General features: G+C 41.8%; 1 protein-coding gene across 1 annotated transcript in view; it reads left to right on the top strand.

Moving 5' to 3' along the window:
- Positions 1–23,090, top strand: part of megf11 (multiple EGF-like-domains 11) — a 99,306-nt gene that overhangs the window by 28,479 nt on the left and 47,737 nt on the right. The window contains exons 3-6 of the mRNA XM_049575385.1: positions 1,633–1,747; positions 5,575–5,676; positions 6,122–6,222; positions 10,566–10,658. Coding sequence (XP_049431342.1) covers positions 1,641–1,747; positions 5,575–5,676; positions 6,122–6,222; positions 10,566–10,658 — 403 coding nt within the window. The 5' untranslated portion in view covers positions 1,633–1,640. The remainder of the gene's footprint in view (positions 1–1,632; positions 1,748–5,574; positions 5,677–6,121; positions 6,223–10,565; positions 10,659–23,090) is intronic.

Below are 23,090 nucleotides of genomic sequence, written 5' to 3'. Positions count from 1 at the left end.
TTGCTAAAATATGGCCCCTCTGGATCCAAAAAACAATATTGCGATAGCCGAAATGCTGAACTTGAGGCTTTAGAACTGGAGTCCACAAACCAATGGGTGGCGTCACAGCAGCTACATCTGTATTTTTCTATGGCTGTATCCAGTTATCTTTATAAATCTATGCTGGAAACGAGAGGAAACGGCTACCTTGGGTCTGTCTAGAGATGGGCCCAAAAATTTCCATTTGACAGTGCTTCCAACAGTGTTTGCATAGAAAGCAAATTTCTGTAATTTTCAAATTTGCCCCTGTAATGACAGATGTACACCAGAAATGTACACCGGGTCTTCAGGAGATGCTCCGGGCTCTGTAGCTAATTTTTGTTGTGGCCAAACTGTTATACTGCAGTTCCCAGAGTCCATCACATAATGCCCTGTGGCCCAAAAAAAACACTGTTTCCCATAGACTTGCAAGGTGAAAGAGACATCTGTTAATAAATGGATACATTGTTTTGAGCATCACAAACCCTGCAAAACGATCAGGATTTAATCCATTCAGTCTGATAACATTTCAGAAGTCCAGAAAAACGGTAAGACAAAATAATTTGGACCCCTAACCTGAAAGTTAGCCATTTGGCTGGTGGAAGTAAGACTGTAAGTCTGTAGTGCGCCTGCTTTATGGGCTACACAGTGCGGAATTAGTGCATGATACTCAGTTGCACATCATCCAGGTAATTTTATACGTGCTAGTTGAACTGTTTTGGCTTAATGCACCACTGAGCAACTCTCACAGGAGTAAATAAGGCCCAGTTCTCAGGGCTGTATCCAGTTCTCCTGAAACATCCACGATGAACCGTGTGCATGTTTATTTAGAGCTCAGCCTCTCACTGATCTCAGGACTCGGCATGAACATTGACTTTGTATACAAAGTTGTGCTGCCTCTGAAATTCACCTCACATTCTGTCTGAACACATGGTAAAGCTCAGTAATTAATTGCCTAACAATCTTAGATAGTTCCACATACAACCCCTTTAAAAAGCATAACTTGTTGTTTTTGGCCTGTTATTTATTCAGCTTAAACAAACAATTTACAGCAAGCTAATTTATGGTGGTGGATTTTGCTACCTTTGGACAGAACCAGGCTAGCTGTTTCTAATTGTTTCCAGCCTTTATGCTGAGCTAAGCTAACTGGCTGTGGGCTTTAGTTTTATATTCACCGTACAGACACAAGAGTCAGTGGTGTCGTGGAAGATAGGTTTACGACAAGGTAGATGGGTAGGTTACCGAGAAGGAAGTGGGTAAACTCTCCTTTATATTAGCTTATTGGCTGACAGGTGGGTATACAGTGAACGATCAGAAAAAGAGGTGGGTATACCTGCATATAGTCTCCACTAACCACTGATAAGAGTTGTATCTTTTCATCTTGCTCTTGGCAGAAAAACGAATTAGTGCATCTCCCAAAAATATCAAACTATTCCTTTAAACAAGCATAGTTTTGATATTCTTATCTCAAAAACTACTTCAAGGTGATTAGATTACTGGAGATATACCACTTCAAAGTACAAATAGATTCTTATTTGAAAGACCAATAAAAGTGCTGATCCAAGTTACAGTTAAAGTACAACCATCTATCTTTCTTCCTGCCTCCCTCCTCAGAGTGAAGAATGGGGTCATCTGTTGCCCTGTCCGCCCTGCTGCTTGTTCTGGACTTAACCACTAATGTATGGAGTCTGAACCCCGATGACCCCAATGTTTGCAGTCACTGGGAGAGGTGAGTCATTATCCGCATGTGTTTACAACAATACATTGAATTTTAGATTTTGAGAATCTGATAATTTAGCAGCGCCAGGACGGATGTCGTCGATCTTGGAACTTTTTCAATGTACCTGCTACAAGTGCTTTTAAGTAAAGTTCCAGATCTATTCTCAAAGTCCATACAGCAGTATCGATCTCACACAGCTCATGTCGCCAAGCTCTGAGAGATGGGAGGAGTTGCAGCTTCAAATGAAATACGCAGGCAAATTGATCAGTGTACTCTCATCCCGATCAATCTCGACAGCCATAGAGCCTGAATAATTATCAGTTGTGCTGGGCAGTGTCACTTATGAGAAATAAGCAGGAATAATTTCTGTCCTCGATGCAAAGGGGAGGAAAGAAAGCTGAGAAGATATATTATCTGGATTATTGCCTGACCAAGGTGAGTGTACTCTGGGATCGTTGTTCCACCTTGTTGGCATCGAAATGAATTCCCTAAGTGGGCTGTGTTCGTGGCTTTGAGGTCCTCCAATATCCTCAGACTGCCTCGGGCTGAATATATCACTAACATGAATCACCTAAAAGCTCCTTTCAAGTCCTTTCTTTGCATATCAAAGTTATTGTATTACTTTCATTGGGACTGTATCCATTGACAGGACGTGTGCTGTTATTGTTTTTTTTTCTCCACATATCTCCAAGGAGCATGAAAATCTATGTTCCCCAGAACGTTTACTATGATTGCAGCAGTGTCTTCCACTGATGGAAGAAGTATTCCGATCCTTTACTAAAGTGCAAATGTACAAATACTCCATTACAAGTCCTGCATTCAAAATGTTAATTAAAGCTGGGCAAGGCAGAAATCTGGAAAAGCCAAAAAAAAAAACAAAAACAGCAGAATTTAAAAAAATACACCCTCTCCTACAGCTTTCCCCTCTCTGTCCTAAGCCCCTCCCACCAGACGACCAAGGGCATATGCACACGCTTCATACAGTAACCCAGTGTTTCCCATACATTGATTTATAAAATCCTATTTCATTTGCAGTTTTCATTACATGCAGCTCATTCGCTCAGCCCCTCCTTGCCCCACTCTCTATTTCTCTGTTTATCAGACTGCAAATGAGTCAACAATTAGCTAGCTAACCACCTCATAGTCCATCTGCCTCACTCCCTGCCGCAGTGGGCAGCATCTTGGGAGATGGACCTTCGGTCAGCAGCTGTAGCGGTTCAAATTGGGCCAGCGCAAAACCCCCAGTGCCGGGTGTCACAGCAGACTGGTGGGCAATGGTCCCTTCAAATCTAACCTGTGTAACGGCAGGAGAAAGTTCCCTGATGTGGTGAGGAGTCATGGATCTCCGGCCCCCCAGAACTTGGATTTGCCCTGGCTGAATTCAGACTCCTACAGTTGCTGACTGGGGGTCCATCTCAGGAGCTGCTGCCCACTCTCCTCCCGGTGAGGTGGTCTGTAGCAGCCTGGCGTGTAGTGGAGAATACACTGTCATTGAGGCTCTCGCTAACATTAGCTACTTAAACATGAATTTGAAGCCACAGCTGGAGGCTTTAGCTCTGGTTAGCAGAAGACTAAACTATTAGCAATATTTTCTGTCCATTTCTTCGCCAATACCGATGTGTTTTATTGCGTTCACTGTCAAACTCTCTTTTAGACTCTCTTTTTGATAAGTCTGTCTTCTCCTATCATACGTATGCCGATGACACACAACTCTATATCTCAGTGTCATCACACGACTACAGTCCCTTACTCTCATTGAGTAACTGTATTCATCAAATCAATGACTGGATGTGCCAGAATTTTGTCCAGCTAAATCCAGAAAAGACAGAGGTATTAATTTTTGGCCCTAGAAATGAAAGGGCAAAGATCAGCGCCCACCTTGGTCCTATGTCACTGACAGCTACAAATCAAGCCAGAAATCTTGGTGTTATTATTGACTCAGACCTGAACTTCAACAGCCATTTAAAGTTTATTACTAAATCTGCCTATTACCACCTGAAATATATAGCTAGAATTAAGGGGTTTCTGTCTAAACAAGACATGGAAAAACTTATTCATGCATTGATTTTTTGTAGGTTGGATTATTACAATGGCTTATTTACAGGCCTTAACAAAAAATCAATCAGACAGCTGCAGCTGATTCAGAACGCTGCCGCCAGAGTCCTTACAAACACCAGGAAACTGGACCATATTACACCGGTCATTAAATCGCCACACTGGCTTCCTGTGAGTCAAAGAATAGATTTTAAAATCTTACTGCTGGTCTACAAAGCCCTAAATGGTCTCGGACCAAAATACACGCTTGATCTACTGGTTCCCTACGAAGCATCCCGACCCCTTAGATCATCTGGAACAGGTCTGTTGTGTGTTCCAAGAACAAGAACCAAGCAAGGTGAGGCAGCATTCAGTTATTATGCTCCTCACCTGCGGAACAAACTTCCTGTAGATCTGAGGTCTGCTCACACTGTCAGCTCCTTTAAATCAGGGCTAAAAACATTATTGTTTACTGAAGCATACTCTTAGATTAAATACTTACCTGCTGTATTCTACTGCCCATACTTTTTAACTACACACTGCTGATTTATGCCTTTTATTATTCTACTTCTTTTCTTGTCCTGACTGTTCAATGTATTGAGCCTGTTTTTATTTTATGTTACTGTATTTTATTATTATCACTATCAATCTCAATTTCTATTTACCTTTTTAACCGACTGTTTTTATTGTTTTAAATTGTGTCTTGTTGCTTTTCATGTCTCTGTAAAGCACTTTGAATTACCTTGTGTTGAATTATGCTATACAAATAAACTTGCCTTGCCTTGCCTTTTCCTTCTTTTGGTTGCTTTGCACTGTGGACAGTTGTTACCAATGTTTGAATAGCAACTTTCTCCGCGGGATTCTCTTTTAGGGACCTGCATGTGCATCGGCATTTGTAATTTGTAGAACAGCAAATAGGAATGCCTTCTCTCTGAAATGACCTGTGATTGTCCAAAGTCTTCTGTCACAGCCTAGATTTTCTAAAGCCTTAAAAACAGAGCCAAGAGGAGGTGCAGCAGTCTAGTTTTCTCTCAGCCCACTTGAATTACAATATGCTTAGAGGTTATTATGGAGTTTTTGCCCAATGAAGCCAAAATTAAAATGTGTTCCTGAGCTTTAAATAAAAATACAGCAAGTAGCCTATTATCACTAAAATATACCTAACATATCAAGGAAAAAGCCCTTGTTCTCAGAAAAATGTCACCTGTAACCGATATGTTATCATTTATTATATTATTAGATTGGTAATTCTGATGTATAAATGTGAAAATGCTGTTGAAGCTGGTCGAGTTTGAGCTAGTTTTAACCACTTTAGTCCAGTGATGTTTTGCCCCTTCCCAAAATCTGAGACGTCTTGAGATGATTCACGAGGTAGGAAAAAATAAAAAACAAATTCTGATACACAAATTTGTGCGAATTTGTTGGAATGTTCTCTTGTCTTTTTTTGTGAATTATTATTGTTGGCCCTCAAACTGTTATTTAAATGAAAACATGTTAGACGTTTAGTGGGGAAAGTCTCTTTAGTTGAACTGCTAACAACTAATAGACTTCTGAAATGTGACAAAGGGGCCCCAACTAAATACTGATTCTTTTTTCTAAGGAGTCACAAGCCAAAAAAGTTGGGATGAATGAATAAATGTAATGGAGTGAAAAGAACAGTATGTTTTTATGAAATGCAGTGGAGCTAGGGTATAAAATACCCTTAAATGGAAATAGTAAAAAAAAAAGTAAATTATCACAAAATTCTACCTAAGTATGGCACTTATTTCTTCCACTGATGTCTTTACATTTCTGTCTTTTAGCTACGCTGTGACTGTCCAGGAATCCTACGCTCACCCATTTGACCAGATCTACTACACCAGATGCACAGACATCCTCAACTGGTTTAAATGCACAAGGCACCGGTAAGTTCGGAGGAGCCTCTTATTTGTCCCTGGATTTGTCTCATGAGCGACTTGCCCTTTACTGTCCCCCAAAATCAGAGCCAAGTCAATGAAGGCCACAGTAAATGTCCTTGTTAATGTGGCTGACAGTGAAGTGCTCAGAGCCAGGATGCCTCTGACTGTAATCATCTCACAGTAAATGTTTTAATTACTCCATTAAGGTTTATAGTGGGCATCCAGCTAAATAAGTACACAGAGTCACCTCCCAAATACTGGCTTTTCTGTAGCAGGTGTTATACACAAAATAACACTGACTATTAATTCTGTTTCCTCGTTGTACTTTAAAAACTTGCCAATAACAACAGAAATGTGGCGCAACTTACTTTTCCCCTCTATATGTTTTCCTGCCCTTCATAAGGGTCACTCTGTACATCACGTAGCCATCTCGGTGTGTCTGTTTTTCCAGGATCAGCTATAAGACGGCTTATCGGCGGGGAGTGAGGACCATGTATAGGCGCCGCTCACAGTGTTGCCCTGGTTACTTTGAGAGCGGAGACTTGTGTGTTCGTGAGTATCCTTTTTTTTCTTTCTTTGTCCTCGATGATGACATTTCAGGTTATGTCAGGTAGACATTTAGAAAACAGGAGTAAATATTAGGATTGATCGTGACTGTGGGTGGCTTGCAGATAAAGCTACAATTCCTCGCCAGGCCACCGTCGGCCCCCGCCTCCATCGCCCCCACGGCAGTCTGATCCTCTGTATCATGAACACCCAGTAACATGCCGCCACTGCCACCTCCTCTGTTAGCATGCCTCCGTCCATGTGACTTTACTCAGTTTAAGGTGATTGAGCATGATTTAACATGAAGGCACAGTAGACTGCTCTCTGCTTTACTCCTCCAGCAAGAGTAATTTAATTGAAGTTGTATAACAATGAGGAAAAATTAACGAGCCAAGGGGGTCCTGGTTACAGACTGAGTAGGTATAGCACCCGCTATAAAGCCACACCGGAATTCAATAACATAAAAAGAGCAGAAGCCGTGAAAATTGGACTGGAGCAATGTGCTGGTAACAATCCTTCCCTGTCGTTTTTACAGCTTCATTAATGGTCATTGATTTCTATTTTTATTCACGCACATCAAACTGAATATTTTTGCATGCTGGCCAAATAAAGACAGAACATATAGCTTCTGAGAGTTACGTTTTTGATATTCTCGCCTTACCTAATGTTTTATTCCCTTTAAATAAGATTAGAATCGCGCTTTAATATTTTCCTAGATCTTTTGCAACATGAGGGAGAGACTGATACAGTGACTGCAGCCATGTGGGTATGCTCTTTGACCACAGCTGAGCTTGTCCTTGTCTTGGCTTTACCAGCCTTAGGGCAGCAGAGCACCGGGAAGCCAGCCAGCGAAGAATAAGAGCCGGTGTGATTATCTGGGGGTCTTAAGGAGGGAGGCGCAGCTTGATCAATAATGTATTCATTAACCATTTGACTGACAATGGAGCTATTTGTTCATTAAGGCTCTTTTCAGGGTGTTAACCAGGTGAATCTGCAAACCGTGGAGGTGCCTCTTAAATCTGGCCTCGTCGCTGTATGAAAAGGAAAGGTTTTGTTATGATATTATGTCAGGCTGAGAGTGAAAACAGCCACCCTCCCCTTTAACCCTCGTTCAGGTGGAGTGGGGAGCCGTAGTTGATAGGGGCCAAGAGGGCAGTTTTGCTTTCTGCTGCCTTTGCAAACTGTTCCACCCCTTTTAATCCTAGCACTCTCACTACCAGGATTAAGAGATTTGTACTCTCAGAGCTGTTTTGCATGCAGTGACAAAAGGGGGCATTATAGAGTAAATCGACCCAAAATCAACTCAAGTCGTCTATTTCAGGACACTTTGTTGTTCACTGAATGTAAAATACCCCCTCCCCCTTGTGTATTGTTACTGTAGCTTTCTTTGCAAAGTCTATTCCATTAAAAGTCCGAAATGCTTCAAGAGTGTTTGCCTTTTAATCCTGTCTGTGTTTTTTGTTTTGTCTTGTGGCACCACATCAACACTCACATTAGCTCCAATGAGAGGCAGCTAAATGAATCTGGGGATGTGAGGACCTCCAATGAACCAAAATTATCACCCAAGCACACAAAAGGAGTCTGACACTAAATCGGCAACATTATCTTTAAGGATGTTTTTCTTTAGTTTGTTATTTTTGTTTCGCTCTGTCTTTTGGAAGTAATTGTCTAATTTTCTCAAAGCCCTCCCCGATAAGTTGAACTTTGATCTGTTTCTGGTTAATTAGTGCTTGAAGTTTCCGACGAGGGGTCTTTATTAATTCTGTGACCTTTGATCTGTCGTAAGTCATTACCTTAATCTGTAACTAGCCTATGTAGAGGATGTGAGGAACTCATTTCCCTCCTAATAAGCATGATTATTACAGTTGTGCATGAGGGGAACTCGCTAATGACAACAGCTCGTAATATCTTCAGAGGCTGACAGGCTCTGTGGGGTTATGAGTCTCTCTTTTTGCAGAGCATTTAGGTCAGATGACTTCTGCATGACTCTTGCCTGTCCAGTGATGCAGTGTAATCCTTAAAAAATGATTCTGGCGGCAGAATGAGTCTGGTTCTGATAAAGTTTCAGGCGGCAATACGCTAGCACATTTCACATTCGGGTTTTGATGATCGGAAAGATGATGAGATTTTTCTCCAGAAAGGGATTCTGTGCCTTTGATTTCATTTTCATTTTTTGGCTTTGTTGCGTTTTTTTAATGCTTCAAAGACACAGTTTTAAAATGAATCATCTCTGTGCTAGATAGAGGCAAGTGGAAGAAGCTTTGGAGGGAGTTGTTTGATATGTTCTGTAGGCAGATCTCTTAGACTGATTTATCCATCAGCTTCATCATAATGTTCCATGTTTTTTTCCACTTCACTCTCACTAGCAGTGTACGACAAAACACTGCTACTACATAAATCATAAACACACAGGATTGTATTGGTAGGTCTTTATTTTTCTGACTGCAGGAAACCTCTCCAAAACAGGCCGGATAAGGCAGCTCGAGTAGAGACTAAAAAGATCTATTTTATCAGACATTTTAAAAGATTGTAGTTTGACTGGGCGAGAATATTGAATTTATTAACACTGAATGACAATCACCAATTAGCGCCATTGTTCCCTGTTCTGATAACACCTCTGCATAATGAGTTAGATTAGCCTTTTATCTAGATGAAAGACTCAATTTTCCAACAGATTCCTTAGACATGAGTTAAGCAGAGTGATTCATGAATTTCAATTAAAATGAAAGACCTACCTCCTCCTACTTTATTATGCCATCCCTTCAGAACACCGGTTCAGATCTCAGGAGAAGGGTGCGCTTTATCCTTTCTCCCATATTCAAAACTTCATTTCCATATTTCTTTTTTTTATATAAAGGATGTGACACATTTGCATTTCCCTGTTCTCGCTGATCAGAATTTGCTGATTGAAAGTAAACGAAATCAACTCATCATGGTGACATTGAATTCGTCTCCTCTTCTCTTTGAATACTCTGCACACTGTGGACTCATTGATTACAGGTAGTCGATCTCACACCTTCGTCAGCACAAATGTTCGAGGCTCTTCCTCCCTTTTCTTCTCGCTGGCTTACTGTAATTAGACAGTTTTCTGCCAGACTACTGATGCTCAGAAATCTGCCCTAAATTATCTTTCAATCTCTGGTTTACCATTTTTGCCTTGGGAGCATTTCTGCGATTAGAACCGGCTCGTGGGTGTTTGGGATTCACTCCTCTTTCTCCTCTCCCGCTGCATCTCTCCTGCTGGCGGTGGATCCTAATCGAAGCCTGATTGAGTGATAATCTATAGTAGCTCTGTTCGGGCCTGCAGCCAGCTCTCTGCTGACCTCTCTGCCTGCAGGATGAGCGCCATAGTGTTGCACACAGAACTGCAAAATTGCCCCAGGGCATATGTTGTTTAAAAAAACCAACAGATGCTTTCCTGCTGTCCTTTTTCAAATTTTGATCATAAAACAAAAAAGGGGAGACCAAAAGGAGCTTGGATAAAGTGTTGGATGAGGTCTGATCAGTTAAGGCGATGGTCTGTCTGTTCTGCTGCCCTTGGATTGTGTATCATCCCTCCACAGGCTGTGTTAGTGGACTGCTGATTCCCATCAGGCGGGGTTTCTCTCTCGTCGTATTGGCCTGACTGTCTCATTCCTCAGATAAGAGCCTGTCTGTCTTAACCCTGCTGGTCAGATGACCTTGGCTGCCACACATTTATTCATGCTAAGTGCCTATTTTTCTGATACTTTTCCTTCTTGGCTTCACACAAAAAAACTGGCGCTGTGGCAAAAAACAAAAACTCCATGTGGGTCACTTTATTATCCAGCTGAACCAAACCCTGTGAACACGCTCCCAGGAATACTAATGCCGACCCAATCAATCGGGTGCCGTGTTGCTCAATATGAATGATCAAGAAAACTGCACACTTAGTAAACACTGAGGTGCCTGGACCTGCTACATTAAAGCATCACTATATGACAAAGCACTGGCTGATCAAATTAGAGGGGATTTACAGCTTGTTCCTTCATGGCTCAGCCTCCTGATAACAGCTCATTGTGGGAAGTAAAGCTATGTGATAAACAGAGATGTTAACCAAGGACTCAATCTCCTAAGAAATCATTTAGCCCAGTGTCAAGTGGTGGAGATGGATGTTGAATATGAGTGCCATGGCTGAGATTTAGTCCCCTGATGGTATTAGGGAGATATTGAGTGTTCAATTTTATGGGCCATTTTCTTTCAGCTGTTATCTTGGTGGTTTTCATTATGCTGTTTATTGGTGGTTTAATGATGTTTTACACTCTGCTTATGTGTGTGTGTTAACTCAATTATAAACTATACTGATGAGGGAACGTCTCTGTGTGTCTCAGCTCTGTGCACAGAGGAGTGTGTCCATGGCCGCTGTGTGTCTCCCGATACATGCCAGTGTGAGCCCGGATGGGGCGGACTGGACTGCTCCAGTGGTGAGTGCACTTAACTCCTAAACCCACAATTAGTCACTTAGACTCATTTATTCCTAAATGGCTTTCACAGCCTGTTAGTCCATAAGAATTTACTGTGAATCCTTCAAGTGTTTTGCCTCAATGTACGTCTATCTCAAAGCTGCTCAGCTTTGTGTCCTCTCTTCTTAGCAAACACAGCCAATGGAACAGGTAAGTCACAATGAATTCATTCTCATTTGCTGGAAGTGGAAGTGATTTGCTTGATGAATCTAGCGGATGGATGGATGGTTGCATCCCCCCCTGTGTCTACCGAGCTCTCTGTTATGGTCTTAATCATGATTAGACCGGTGCCTATGACTTGTTCAGTGGAATGATGAATCAATGCCTAGCAGGAACAAACCATTGTGCTGGCCTTTCTGTTTACCGGGGTTTCCTCCCAGCTCCCAGAGCTGGTCTCCAGGAGGGATGGGAGGGTGGAGTTAGGCATATCCATCCTGCAATCAGCTAAATGCTGGAGCGTCACTGAGGCCAGACAGGAGGAAAGAATCTATTTACTCCTTTGTGATATTTATGTCTGCAGAGAAACAGTGAATGTGCGTACAGGAGGTGTTATTCTCAGGTCAGTACAGAGATAGCAGTGACCCAGTCAACATTTCTGACCCCAAGTTCCTAACTTCAGCTGTCTGCTCCCTGTAGGAGTTAACTGTTATTGCCTGTTGCATATTTAGGAATGAGTAATGGGACCTAAAATCATATCAGTACTGTTATTGTATAGATCTATGAGTTTTCATTAGCAAGAGAGCCATTCCCTGATTAGCAACTGTGTGTAAATCAGCTGCTCTCACTGTGGCGCCGGCCCATTGGAGGTGGATTCATGGGCATAAATGACAAGCCTGAGCTGTTTGCCGCTGCTCACTCCTACAGTCTGGTGAGGGTCCAACTGGGAGGATGTGAGGTTCAGGGCCCCCAGGGACTCTTGTCCCACTCTTGGTTGGTTAGGAGTGCAGCGGTGTGTGCCTTCCAGTCTGCAGGTGCTGGGCTAATCCACCTTATTAAAACAGACTTGATGATTGAGACAGAGGCATTATTCATAACTTTAGATTTCCATACCAGGCATGATTCCAGGCTTTTTCATTTACGAGCTTTCATCTGTAGAAATGAGGAATGCGTGCCAATTTTTAAATTAAATCTGCCCTCTTTTTCCTTCGTGTAAATGGTTCAGCATGTTTTTTTTGTCTTTCACGGTGAATTTTACTTTCACCCAGCTCAGGTAGGTGATGTGAGCTTTAGTAGTTCTCATGTAAGTGGATGTAGCCATCATATTATGGCTCACGTCGGCTGGAAAGCACACATTTAACATCTATTCAGTTCCAACACAATCAATGCCATGGTTTATTTGCTGTTTATTTTACAGCTATTATGTTTGAGTTGAGGTGTTTGTGCTCGCATAAAAGCCAATTCCCTGATATGATAGCTGGTGAGAGGGCAGAATGAGCTGGTCACATGATGAAGGATGTGTGAATGTGATGAAAAGTGTGTCGCCCAGGCTTGGAGATGAAGAGCTGCCGTGGGATGGTGAGCGGCCTAAAGCTGAAGTGACAGCCTTTCAGCCAGTGATCTGGAGCCGCATCAAAGGCTTGGACCTCGTTTCTGGAGCAGCACCCACCAGGAAGCAGTTTTGTATATGGGTCAGGTGGTGAAAATAAAGAGTCGGACTGTTTGTGGCCAGAAAAAGAGAAGGCGATAAGGTGGGAGAGATTCAGTAAGTTGTGTTGGGAGCGGTGGTGCAGGCTGAAGAAAGATATCACCTGTTTTTCACCCGCTGGTGTTCACCTGCTGTAGCCAGAAAGCATTTCATCCTCTTCCCCTGCCTGAGGCAACAGTCCCACTGAGACCAGACCTGCCCTGTGACCTGCCTGGAGTCCTGGGGTGTCTGAGACTCATCTCAAGGACACACTGGTAGATGTGGACCACTGATAAAACAGCAAAGCAGGATGTTTGCTGCTGACTTTTGTTTGAAAATGTTGTCTCGTTCTACATCCATCACGTGTGGATTTGGAGCACTCTGAGTTGAGGCCGTGTTTTCCCAAAAGAGTGATGAATGATTAATTGTTGTTGTTGTTGGTTGGTGTGTTTGCTCTAATGCCTGTGTGTTGTGTTTGTGGAACGTGGTCTTGAACATGTTTCTCTGATCATATGTCATGAGATGATTTTTGTTTCCTCCTTGTTTCACTGAACAGCTCAGGGCATTAAAAGAACGTGGTGACATGTACCTGTTAATGTTTGTTTTGTCTGTTTTTCTCTGTTGTGCTTGCGTTTTCTGTTTTCTTTGTCTTCTCCTCTTTTTATATTGAAATGCACTGTGTTTGTCTTCTCTGTGCCACTGTGTATACTTTGTTTTGTCAGTAGGGTTTGTCTTCAAAAACAACATTGTTCTCAATAGGATTTTTCACCATGTAAATAAAAAAAGAAAAAAACGAGACTCAATAAAACAGGGACAGCAGCCATTTTTGCAAAAGCAATTCAGATAGATGGAGCTCTGCTTATGGGACTGAACAGTATGTCTTTAGTCATTTTAGTCTTCTGAAGTATAGTACGAGGTTTTGCCAAAGTACTTACATTATTGGTTGTAGTTTGCAACAAATCTAGTATGTTGCTGTAAAAAGAACGGCACAATATGGGATGAAATGGGAAATCAAATCTTTGTAGAATATTATGAGTTTATTGAATGAAAACTATATAAAGTTTTTTTTCAGAATCTTATGAGTTTCTTAAAAGTGGACTCTCTCTTTCTAAAGCTGCAAGGAAATGACCAAGTCTTCATCACTGTGTACTTTTCAACGCATTTAATTCCTCCTGATGAGTGGGTCACACAGGGTCACTATATGCTACAGTAATAACAGCTTTCAAATAAAGAGAATGATAAAGATAGATGTTGTATGCACAAGGTATATTTAGCTATGACTGCCGTCACTTGTAAAATATTAGGTGCAATGAAGCACAACATTGATTTCATGTGCTTCGGTCGGATAATGATATGTTCCCGGTACTCAGGGGGAGGAAATATGGAGAATATGCAGAAATATGGAGCTTTTAGTGTTTCTTCTCTCTGCCTTCTTGGAGTTTGCTTTTCCTTGTTGTGGTGGAAATGTTCACCGACTTGTGCAGAGAATCTAGAAATCAATGCTACCAAGATAAGTATCTGAAAAGTCCGAGGAGTAGTTTAGCTTTGTTAACCACAGAGCATCCTTTGTGTTCTGAGAAGAAATCTATCACACTTAATAGTCAAATCTAATGTGGCTGGTCAGCCGTGGTTCATGAGGTAACATATTCCTCCCTAATGTATTCAAATGGGAAGGCAGCCACTGCTGCGGGTGCTATACACATGGTTAATTGATGAATGTGGCCTATGAATACTCGTTTATAGGATATTGCACCAGACAGGGGGGCTACATGATACTTCTTTTATGTTAATTCTCAACTAAAACAGTGAGATTATTCATTATTAAGGTTTTAAATCAGTGATTGGTTTTATTAGATATTGAACTCATTGTGTTGAAGTAAGAATTTGGGCTGGGTCAAGCAGCGATGGCAGACATTTCCTTTAGCTTCATTAGCTCCTTTCATTGCTCATTGCACCAGCCGACGCAGACGCAATATGAAAGAGCAACCAGACCAAAACCGTGCAGTTAAACTTCATTTTGACTTGAAAAACACTCTTGTGAGGAATCTCTCTGGCACCCGTCGACAGAATTTACACATTATTCTCAGAAGTGCATCTGAGCCAGATGGTTCCTCTCCAATCCCACAGCAGCAGGACATTGACATGCATCGCTGTCAAAGACCACGAGCCTGTGAATTACACTGAATGGGACAGAAGATGCACACACAGATTGACTGTGGCTCCACACAGCACTCCAAACGTCTCTGGACTTTTCTCTCAGAACTTCTCTAATCATTAATCTTACAGATAGAGAGATCAATTATAATATAAGTCACTTTTCTTTGAGATGATGGCCCCATGTAAAAAATATTTCTAAAAAATGGAAAAGTGAGATTTGATCTCCAAACCAACTTTTAAAAAAGAAGTCTAAATCGATTGAATTCCTCATTATAGGCCTACAACCATGTAAAGAGAGACATTTTGGGAGAACTATAAATATTCTAACTGTATCATTCTGAAAGGGGTTCCTTGCTGCATGTAACAGTCGATGCCGCCTGCCTCATTCATTTTGATAGATCAAAGAGCCCAGGCAACTGTATTTCTCGAGGGGACAGAAGACGGACCGATCTATAGTGCCTCGTGGAACACAGTTACTTCTCTGTATGTGTGTGTTTGTGTGTGTGTTTATCCATGAAGCCCTCCTGCGTTGACAGAGCTTTGTTTTTGTGTAGTACACTGGGCTCCCGGGGAGTGTTGCAGCCAGTTTATATACTGCCAAGTGTGTGACAGTGTTATTTATTTCTCCACAGCACAGAGTTCATTCTCATTGAGATATCACCTCTTTTCTGACTCTATATTGTTCTGATGAACTGGAGCTATTTTCAGCAGTTTTTCTTAAATTTAAACCAACCTAGTTATCACATGTTGAATAGTTTAGATTAAATCGGCGTTCAGACTAAAACCAGCCCTGTATTAAAACAACAGGGGCTTCATTAGAGGTGATGGTGGTGTGTTGTTTAAGGTACCGTTGGGGCAGTTAAATATGATCCACGAGGTCCAGTCTGAGTAATCATGTCACAAGTCCTTCACTTTAAAGGCTTATCATGCTTCAAAACTCAGCGCTCAGCGACACTTAATTCACAAAAAGATCGTGCTGCTTTTGCGTGTGCAAAACCTGCACAAATAAGACATAAAGAAATTGTGTTATTCTCAGAGCACCTCCAAACACCCTCCAAATAACATCTTTGTGCTCCAGTGCTATTTGCACATATTCAAACTGGGTAATGTGTATACATTAGTTGATGGTAACTGTTCTGTCACGCCAAGAGCAGTGATCATGGCGGCAGTGATTGTAGCCTGGCAAAGGCAATGTCTTGCCATCTTTCTGCCATCCCTCTGCCAGCTGTAATGTTGACGCAAAGCCAACATTTATACTTAGGACAATTAGCACTCAGCTGCAAAACTTAGCTTAATATCTTTTGTGAAAAGGACCTTGACATGGGGCAGATTGCAGTTGCAAGCGATACGCATTTAATGGTGCTATCAGTGGCCACAATCCATGCTTTGTGAGTTCACCCCTGAGACAGGATTTTATAACCAGAACACATCTGAATCACAGAACCCATCAGTATCATGTGACGATTTCACTAGTGACTGCAGATCAGGCAACCATCCATTGTTTGCTGAAGTTGGCACCCCTTGGGAGGTTTGCTCAACACATTGAAATTCTTATGTTGAGAATAGTTGCTATTAAATATTTGCACCCAGTAATTACAAACATAACAAACTGTGCCAACTGATAAATAGTTAAGGTAATGGTATATCATCAACTCATCTGACTGGACACTTGATCCAAAATTGAGTTGATGGTAACTGAAGCGGATTCCTAAGGGGTGTCACGCCAAGAGCAGTGATCATGGCGGCAGTGATTGTAGCCTGGCAAAGGCAATGTCTAAACTAAATACTACTAACTTTGAAACATAAATATATCTCCATGTTTGCATGTATAAATAAGACAAAGACATACCGACATTTACAATTACAAGACCAAGGTATCTTGTAGAGTATTTGACCACCAGTGGTGCTTTAGGGAGATGTTTTTTACTCTTCCCTGTTTTGTTTGTATCGTTCATGTATGGGATTTGCCTGGTATCAGAGTATCATCAACTCATTCTCTTTTCATTTTCAGTCTAACATTGCATCCACTCTAACCAATATGTGGTGGGGAGGGAATTTGATTTTCCGTTATCATCACTAGAGTCCAACATTTCTGCCTGAATCTAAAATCATTTTAGGTCCACCCTGATGCATAATTATGCCAACATACTTGTGTGGAGTGGAGCAAACTAAAGCCAACTACGATGTCAGCCGATATTGGGATGATATATCAATTTAGAACAACCTTGATAGCAGCATCGATTTTGTCTACAGTGTTCACCGTTGTTGTTATTCCTTCTCATTGGTTCTGGCGCATTGCTTGACAACAGCTGGATAACAGCGTCAGTCCAGCTCCTGGCACAGATTGGCTGATCGTTAGTCTCCCTGAGGCACTCAGTGGTAATTTTTTATTTCAACCGAGAAACCTCTTTCATTTTACGATGCCAGACCAATCAGTCAACTGGGTGGAGTGGGCGGATTCAAAGGTCCAGACCTGGGCAAGTGTATGACCACATCCTGCTGCTGGTATCTGATTGAGAGCTTGTGGCAGTGATGAGCAGAATTGTTGCAATGTAGCAGCAAAGGTAGTGAAGAAGGCAGTAAATTTATGAGAAAATAAATATATTCATTATGTTTTTTAGACTTCAATGACAGGCACCATAAATGTGTTTTGGTGAGCTACTGAATGTAAACACCACTTTTTTGATTAGACTGTGCTGCAGATGCTCTCCAGCAATTTTAGTAGTCGAACCTAGGCAGGGCTTCATCTACAAACCATGTTGGTTTTCAGCTGGTGCAGTTTAGAAACAGACACTGATGGTGGCTGTTAAATCCATCAAATTGAACTGTGCGGATGTCACTGCTGAGACTCTGACAGAGATGTTTCAAGATGTGGATCGGACGGCATACCTCTCAGATCTTTACTCCCATGTCTTTAAGTGACTCATGTGACTTATGTGTGGTGTAAATCACGGTGCCTTGGCTTCGGCTGACTGATGGTGAGTCCATCGAATGAATTGTGGCACACGCTCTGTAGCTGACAGCCTTCTTTACTGCTGAAGACACACAAATGTTGATCACAAGTTAAATATTAAAATATTCTCACTGAAAGCGACAACCACAATCTCTTGAAGAGGTTTCGCATTAGTATCGTGCATCAACTGGTTTGACGAACACACACACACACACGCATGTCTACAACATTTTCTGTACATATAAGCCTCATTGGGCCAGTATGCAGATTGCCGGGCTCTGAAGATTTTTTGTACCATTCCATTAAGCAGGATTTATTGTTCCCCAAGAGCTCAATGCTCCATTACCTTTGGGAGAAAGCCTAAAATGTGTGTGTGTGTGTGTGTGTGTGTATGTGTCAGCGTGTGTGAATGCGAGTGTGCTTTGTCTTCATGCGTATAACCTGAGCACAAAAAGCCGGTGGATATCACGGCATATCGTGGTGATGGTTAGGATGATACGATGATTTTGAACTGAGCAGATACAGCATCCAGTCCCACTGGTCATTATCACTGTGATGCTTATTAGTCAGTAAGAGAGAGACTGTGAAGAGCTCCTGGAACACACTACCCGGCTCTGAGAGTCTGCATAGATGGCTTGATTTAATAAGGACATTAAAAAGCCTTATCTCCTGTCCTTAAGAGAAGGTCAGTGTGTCTAAAATAGCTGAAATGCTATGATAACAGTTTAGAGAGATAAGATATCTCCTGAATACTAATGCAGAACAAAGCTGTTTTAGGCTCATTTCACAGTCTATAAGTCACACTTGATTTTGTGGTCCATTGCCATGTTTATGAAGTTTGTTTCCAAAGATCCGATAGATTTTTATTGACCGTTGCTTTTGATGACCTTTTTACAGTTCAGTGTGTGGTGGACATAATTCCACACATCTGAATTGGACTGCCATGGTTTTAAAACGCTGGTCGGTTTTGTTTTGTAAAGTCTCGCTAGCAGTGTCAAATCCTCTTTAAATCTTCAGTATCATTGTTTTATTTGTGCTTTGACCAGTGGCACCAGTGCGTTCACATGGAATCAGGCAGACAGTAAGCGGCAGATGGGCAACACCTTCTGGACGGCACGGGAAAAACAAACAGTCTGGCTGAATGGCAGGACACGAAAACAAAACATGGAAGATGATCTGTTGTGATGGTGATGTCCAATTGTTTCCAAAGAATGGAAAAAAATGAAATACAGTTATTTCCTGTTTTTAGGTTATGATTTTTTTCTAGCAGTGTCCAGTTTGCCCATGTTTTTCCCCTAGGATGAGGAAGCTACTGTACATTGGTTGTAAATTCCATTCTGGCAAAAAGTTAAAATATTTTAACTCTGAATGGCCATGCCATCTACTGTTACTGTTATTCTCTGCCAGTGCCACCTATTTTTTACTGTCCAATAAAATGATATCTGGTTTGACATCTACCTTCTCCTAAATTCTATGTGAATGCAGCATTAGGTTGTGACTCAAGTAAACAGTGTCTTCTTATGGAGTTTTTAGAGGTATTGGTGGCTGTGGCTCAGAGGTAGAGCCAGTTGTCCCCTAATCGAAAGATCAGTGGTTCAATCCCCAGCTCCTCCCTGCATGTCAAAGTATTCTTGAGCAAGACACTGACCCACAAATTGCTCTTGATGGCTGTTCCATCGGTGTGTGAGTGTGTTAAAACTGAGTAGCAGGTGACACCTTGTATTGTAGCCTTGGCCACCATTGTGTGAATGGGTGAATGTGACTTGCAGTATAAAAAGCGCTTTGAGTGGTCGGATGACTAGACGCTATACAAATGCAGGTCCATTTACCATTACAGTGAAAAGAGAAAGATTGAAGGGAAGTCTGAATCTGTGTAGGATAAGTTGTATTCTTTCTTCCAGTCTACCTCAATAATGATCTCACAGCCCCTTTCGATTTCTCTTCCCTTGGTTGAGTCTGACCCCCAGGTTGGAAACCGCTGATGTATCCCAGCGGACCACAACCTGTTTGGCTTGTGACCCCCCATAGCTGGTAGTTCCACCAGTTGTGATGACAACTGCTAAAAAAGGCTAGACACAATAATCCAATAGATAATAACAACAATTCATATGATAAAAGCAAAGATTAGAAAGAAGTCAGAAAAAAATGAATAGAGTATTTTGTTTTTCCAGCTCTGAAATCCTGTTAATCATTTTGAGACCCCTCAGATTAAACTTGCAACCCCTTGTGGAGCAGTCCTGATGCCCAAGTTGGGAACCACTGATTTATGCTTGTGTCTCATATTTGCCAAATATTTGTTATAGACTCCAGTATCACCTCCCAGGACCTTTAGTTGATGATAATTTTGGTCAGAATAATAGCTCGAAGTGTAGCTCTGTTCTTAGGTATCATCCCGGTCCTCTGGGAGCTGTGTTGCAGTGTCCTTGGTTTGCTTCGGGAGTGGGAGCATATTAGCAGTCTTTCTCAGATCCTCTGGTGCACCTGCAATCTCCTGATGTTTAACCCTGGACTTCATTGGAGTGTTGCAGTGATTACAGGCCGTCCTGAGGGACATCGATTGTCCTGCTCCTCCTAGGCAAGCCCCACACAATGCTGACGAATGAACTCGTGGCCCTGCCAAGTCCAATTAACTGTCAGTGCCGCATCGACGAGCTCCTCCGTTTGTTGAGAGTGAAGAAAAACAAACTTTTAATCAAATTTGCCTCCGGGCCCTAGGGTATTTGGGGTTGTATTTTGCATTCCACTGTGTTCTGCCTCGCCTGCAGCCGTGCCACCCTCTCAGAAGGTTATATTGCATGTTGTTTGTGTGAGATAGCAGAATGCCCGCACCTTGCTTTAATGGCAGCCCTATCTTTCCACTGTCTGTGACTGATGAATCATCCAGCGCTAGCATCTTAATATACAGTCACAAAGCAGAAAAAGGAAGCTAGGTCAACTCATATAAAATTTATTTGCCCACACTGGCATTGTTTTATATAAAAGGCTGTGCTTTGGTCTGCGAAATAAAATCAGAGTGGAGTGTCTTTGGTGTGAGTTTATAGCACTTTGTCACCAGAACATGCTTTCTCCATGACGCCTGACCGTCAGTGTCTGGAATGTCTATAAGCATCTTTGACTAGTTGATCAATATCAGCCCCGCTTACGATCTTGCAGAATAGTTTTTTTTTCTCCGAAGCATTAACATCTCCACAAATACCCTCTGCTAATTCTACCAAGGTCGAGATAAACAAATCTACTCTCCTCTTCTCTGATTAGAGTAATGCAGACATTAAAAGCCCAGAAATTCAATTAAATTGGTGGCTTTCCCACAGAGGAAAAAAGGAAAAGGACAAAACGCGAAGAGACTCTATCGCATGGCTAGGGTGTACTAAGTGGAACAAAGAGATGTAGCTTGGGATCTAAACACCGACAAAAGGGCATCTAGATGATAAGGATCAAAGGAAATTTTTAGAGGAAATGCAATCATTACCAGACACAAGGATGCATTCACGGGGATCCAATCTGCGTTGTGCAGAAAGTGATTCAAAATAAGTTGTAAAGCTGAGAAAAAACACAACTAAAAAACAAGGTCAATGCCACTGAAGTTGTCATGGAGCAGCCGAGCACGTGTCGTCAGCCAATACGATGTTAAGTCTGAGCAGAAAAAGCAGACCAATAGGAGTTCATCATCTCCTGTAGCGTGCACTTCATTAAGACCCTTCAATTGAATTTAGATGGATAAAAGACAGAAAATGCTGACTTACTGGTTCAGGCACCCGCATCCTCAAAGTGATGATTCCCCCCTGAGAAATTAGATTTGCAAAGAAACTTGACACCATGTGATTCTCCCAGCCTCACACTTTAAACATTAGCTCGTATTATGATTCTGGGACTCACTTCCATTCCTGGCGAAGGCATACTGTAGTATGAATGACAAAATCGCCCTCAGCCACAGAACAAAAAGAGGGTTAAGGTCCATGGATCAATAACACCAGTCCTTGCCTTGACTCTGAAATAAGGTTTTGGATGGACATATTTTTTTCCTCTCGTATTGTCCGTCTGCCCTCAACCCAGACAACTTCAGTGTAATCAAAAGTGACCAGTGATTGAATCTTTTGTTTTTAAAAATTTTAAACGTTGTCCTGTCACTCAGAGTAAACGTCATGTGGGCTGAGATTCAGGATTTATGCCCCACGCTGACACGTGCTGGAACCTCCTGCTCTTCCCAGATGGCTCAATTCATTTCTTAGATGCTTCTTTAATGTCAGTATCGCTCTCCCTCCCTCTGTCTCTCTCTTTTTGTCACTCTCTCTCTCTCTCTCTCACACACACACACACGCGCGCACACACACAATACTCCCTAAGTTGCTGTTGTATACTTTTTACTTCACTTTGACTTTGAGAATCGGGGAGAATAATTCATGGGCCTAGTGAGTTTCAGAGACTGAAAGAACAACACTGCTTTCAGAGCCAGCAGTTCAGTTTGAGATGAACTCCAAGATTTCCTTTTTTTCTCCTTCTTCTTCTTTTCTTTTTTTGGGAGAAGTCTCCAAAGGGTCTGCATTATCCTGGAGAGATGATAGTATAAAGGGAAAAAAAACCCTTAATCTACAGTTTTTCTGTGTTAATCAAAGGCAAGAGATGTTTTCCTGTTTCTGTCCTTTCATATTGTAGTAGCTATCTATCCATCCAGTGCCGCCGCTCTTCATACCTAATTGAGCGTTACACACTGCTGTGGTTTTCAAACTTCTATTTTTCAGATATTTGAATATTTCACAGGATAAAGTGCTAATTTATTGGGATTTTAAACACACTGCTATGCCACATTTCACCCATTTTTGTATAAATATCAATCAAGCAGGAGGTTTGTCAGAGATAAAGTGATACATATCTGGGGTTTTTTTTGGCTTCCACAGTGCAGTATTAAATATATAATATGCAGGATTCTCCCTAAAAACAACATATAGACTCATAGTGTGAAGTGCGTGAAAGTGTATTTTTCTGCATAGACTTTGCCCTCTGCCTGTATTTTTTATTTTCTTCTTATTGTCTTTGTTAGGGACTTTATGGGCGTGTACCCTTGCAGCACTCAGGTAAGGGTCGGGGCTTTATAACAAGGCAGCAACCAGGTGCCAGCACGAAAGCAGCAGGCATCCAAGAGACAGAGCTAAAAAATGCAAATATAGCGAGAGTGAAGAGAGAGTTGGCTTTTACTTTCGCTTCTGCTGGCGAGCATGTTTACAACCAGTAACTGACAGTGTTGCATAGTACACCTTTAACGTATATGACTGCACAGATCAGCAGATAGAGGTAAGATTCTTTGCTTTACAGCTCTCTTCGTACAACAGAACCTGTCAGTCTGTTGGCATCACCGTTGGTCAGGCAGGTAGAAGCTCCTCCAAAGATTTATGGCTTCATGATGAGCATTAGCATAATGTGAGATCATTAAAAAGCAATTATCCCTGTGTTTGTGTGTGTTTCTGTATTGTTGGGATTAATTTGGTAGGTGGATAAGCGTGCTGATTCTTTAAACTGAATCATGTTCGTGTTCGTAGTGAGGGACGGATCCATTTGCTTTGACAAGACACATAAAATCGTTCCTTTGAGTAAACAACTGACAAGCGCCGTTTGCACACACTCCACCACAGAAGGAAACGGTCAAAGGCATACAAACAGAAAA

The sequence above is a fragment of the Epinephelus fuscoguttatus genome, linkage group LG4 (assembly GCF_011397635.1).
Source record: "Epinephelus fuscoguttatus linkage group LG4, E.fuscoguttatus.final_Chr_v1".
Classification (NCBI taxonomy): Eukaryota; Metazoa; Chordata; class Actinopteri; order Perciformes; family Serranidae; genus Epinephelus; species Epinephelus fuscoguttatus.
This window is presented reverse-complemented; position numbering and strand designations above follow the sequence as displayed.